General features: G+C 46.6%; 1 protein-coding gene across 1 annotated transcript in view; it reads left to right on the top strand.

The window, feature by feature from the left end:
* The window catches only part of LOC106810298 (amyloid beta A4 protein-like), a 111,762-nt gene that overhangs the window by 99,080 nt on the left and 9,173 nt on the right, over positions 1-3,509 (top strand). Inside the window, exons 4-5 of the mRNA XM_014813606.1 lie at positions 1,507-1,633; positions 2,958-3,182. Coding sequence (XP_014669092.1) covers positions 1,507-1,633; positions 2,958-3,182 — 352 coding nt within the window. The remainder of the gene's footprint in view (positions 1-1,506; positions 1,634-2,957; positions 3,183-3,509) is intronic.

Raw genomic sequence — 3,509 nt, 5'->3', positions numbered from 1 at the left:
TATATATATATATATATGACACGTGTCGGCTCCCTTGGGCTGTTGCAATCCCTTTATTAGTGAGTGAGAAGAGAGCAAGGTTCCGTGAACAGTTTCAATGCACGGTGCAATTACTAAATGGAAATCCCAGCCTGGAGAAATGAAGATAGTCTCGCTACACTGCGCTGGCGAATTCCGCGCTTTTGTCGCAAGTACGGCGGCGGCCAGGTTCGCAAATCCAACCTCCCTCCCCGCGACAATTTAATCCTAGCTGAGCTCCGCGTTGTTCTTTGTGTCGTTGTTCTTTGTGTCGTTGTTCTTTGTGTCGTAGTTCCGAGCGTCCGCTACCGCAGCGCCGTCGCCGTCTTCGTAAGTGTTGTTCTAACGTTACGCGACATGTCAGTTATTACGATTTATAAGTCGTTACTAGTCCGTCGGAACGCAATGTAAGTTCGTTGATGGATAATTTTTTTATGCAAAGATCCACTGGGGGGAATAAAGAGTTAACGCTCGGGAGCTGTTGCGAGCCACTGCTGGCATTACGAGTTCGGTAACCATTATGTTGCCGGTCAAGTCGACTTCTTCTCGTTGTTTTTCTCTCGCGGCGAATATAACTGTTGGTGTTTATTAAGCACTTGTGCTGGGAGGGAGCCGATGATACATAGCGCTCATACATGCAGTATAATTACTCATTATTATTACATGCGTTTTCGGAACGCACGCTTGTTTCTCTGTGCCTCTTTTGTAATTGCGTCCAGGAGCAGAATCTATAATTTTCAATGAAATGCGTTTTGAATTCCCAGCGTGACTGTGAAATATTTACATCGCGTGTGTGCGCGCGCGCGTGTCTACGTGCGATTATGCGCTTACTTGAGCATTCACATGCGTTGTGACGTGCTTTATAGTGTAATTTTAGTGACATATTGGTGCTGCTGATAACAATAATATTGAAGTTTTGGTAAGGTTTAGGTTTAGATAATTAGGTTTAAGAAGGTTTTAGCGTTAGGTTTAATAATAGGAGCAAGTTTCCAACCTAGCGTTTTCAGATGACGGCGCATTGAGCTACTTGCTGCAAGTATTTTTGAATTTTGGTTAAGTAAATAATATTTTTACTGTAATTTATGTATGTAGAGTTTGTACAAGCAATACGTGAATACCGACCGTCACACAAGAATTTAGTACGTATCGAACGGTCGTCTATATCATCGATATGTTATCGTATCAAGCGTTGGTAGTATGCGGCCGTGAAATTAGGCGCGTCTGCGCTAACAGCGTGGCGCCATCTATCGCCTGTCTTGCTGAATTTAGCTTATTTAGCTGTATTTAGCGTACGACGATATGGAGAATACGATGTACAATGTAATAACTTAAACTCGTTTAGGAAATGCCTATGCTTTACGGCAATCGCACAACATAATACTACATCAAGCAAAAAAAAACATCACGTACATAATTTTTGAGAAGTCGCTCGCTATTTTAGCCGTTGTCATTACGTATAAATAATTGTTGTGTTTGCATTTTCTGCAGGTTTACCCAAACATTGACATCACGAACGTCGTAGAGGCGGCCGACTCTGTCAAGATCAGCAACTGGTGCAAGGGCGAGCACAAGCTGTGCAAGTGGCATCATGTGGTCAAGCCGTACCGGTGCCTGGGTGAGTCTACTACAGCTGCCCAACTATAACATCGCGCTGTCTGCTGTGATGCTGCCCATGCCATCCATCAGTTCTCAGCCATGTCCACCATTCATTTTCCCACACTGCCACCACCCACCCATTCACACTGCCACCCACCCCACTCACTGTCATTGCCCCTCTCCCCACCCACTCACATTGCCCCAACCCCACCCACTCACATTACCACCATGTGACACTGCCATCGCACACCCACTGACATGCACTGCCACCCACCCCCCACTGACATTGCCAAACACTACCACCACCATGTAACACTCAAACCACCCACCCACCGACACTGCCACTACCCACCCACTCACACTTCCACCACCCGCCAACTCCCCTTGCCACCACCCACCAACACTGCCACCATCCGTACACTCACACTGCCACCATCCACCCAGCTACACTGCCACCATCCGTACACTCACACTGCCACCATCCACCCAGCTACACTGCCACCATCCGTACACTCACACTGCCACCATCCACCCAGCTACACTGCCACCATCCACCCAGCTACACTGCCACCATCCGTACACTCACACTGCCACCATCCACCCAGCTACACTGACACCACCCACGTTACCCACCGCATGCTCACCTCTGCTCCCTAGGCGTAAATAAAAATCATCATGGTCGTAATGCATCGATCACAGCAGACAGATCGCGGCGTGCTGGCTGCCTGCGGTGATGCATCCACGGGGAAATCACCAGGAGTGCGCTAACGCTGCATCGAACCATCGATTAATTGCAATGATGTTTTGACTCGATATCAGTGGCATCCATAGCATAGTAAAACATCAATAATTATCGTTCATAGTTCACTGAACAATCGATAGTTTCTCGTAGTTGCAATGTTAAAACACCCGGTTAGTTTATATACTGATAAAGATGTGGTTTCGCACGTGAATATGCCTAAAAACCATTACCGTCACTTCCATCATTGTTGTAAATAATTGGAATTGTTCCCCAGCATCTACACATATGGTCCACTGAACTAGCTCATTAGCCTCGTAAATAATGTGAACCGATACGAGCCTTGATGCAACACACAGTATGATACACACTTTCATAATACGTCAATAGCATCGCAATAGCATCGCAGTGGTGTTTCAATCACCGCAAAATGTATCAGAATGTTTTTTTTTCAAATCGCCACATCATTAGCATATCAACTGCCGCAACATCATCGCAACAGTAAAAATCGCGCCCTACAATCGCCCCCCCCCCCCCACACACACACCCACTATCAACCTCCGTGTAACACGCGCCCCCGCGCTCGTCCTTCTCGCTCTTGCAGTCGGACCGTTCCAGAGCGACCCGCTGCTCGTGCCCGAGCACTGCCTCTTCGACCACGTGCACAACGCGGCGCGCTGCTGGACGTTCGACCGCTGGAACGCGACGGCCGACGAGTCGTGCAGCAACCGCGCCATGCGGCTGAGCAGCTTCGCCATGCTGCTGCCCTGCGGCATCGACATGTTCAGCGGCGTCGAGTTCGTCTGTTGCCCCGGCAACGACGACGCAGGTAAGCATCGACACCGTCGTCTGCTGTTTGCGGGCGCCGCGGTGTTGTTATATTCGTTATTGTATTCGTTGTTAGATTCGTTGTTATATTCGTTGTTATATTCGTTGTTAGATTCGTTATTAGTTTCGTTATTATATTCATTATTATATTCGTTATTCGTTATTAGATTCGTTATTACATTCATTATTATATTTGTTATTCGTTATTATATTCGTTATTATATTCGCTATTAGATTCGTTATTAGATTCGTTGTTATATTCGTTGTTATATTCGTTGTTATATTCGTTGTCATATTCGTTGTTATATTCGTTGTTATATTCGTTGTT

The sequence above is a fragment of the Priapulus caudatus genome, unplaced genomic scaffold (genome assembly GCF_000485595.1).
Source record: "Priapulus caudatus unplaced genomic scaffold, Priapulus_caudatus-5.0.1 Scaffold429, whole genome shotgun sequence".
Classification (NCBI taxonomy): Eukaryota; Metazoa; Priapulida; class Priapulimorpha; order Priapulimorphida; family Priapulidae; genus Priapulus; species Priapulus caudatus.
This window is presented reverse-complemented; position numbering and strand designations above follow the sequence as displayed.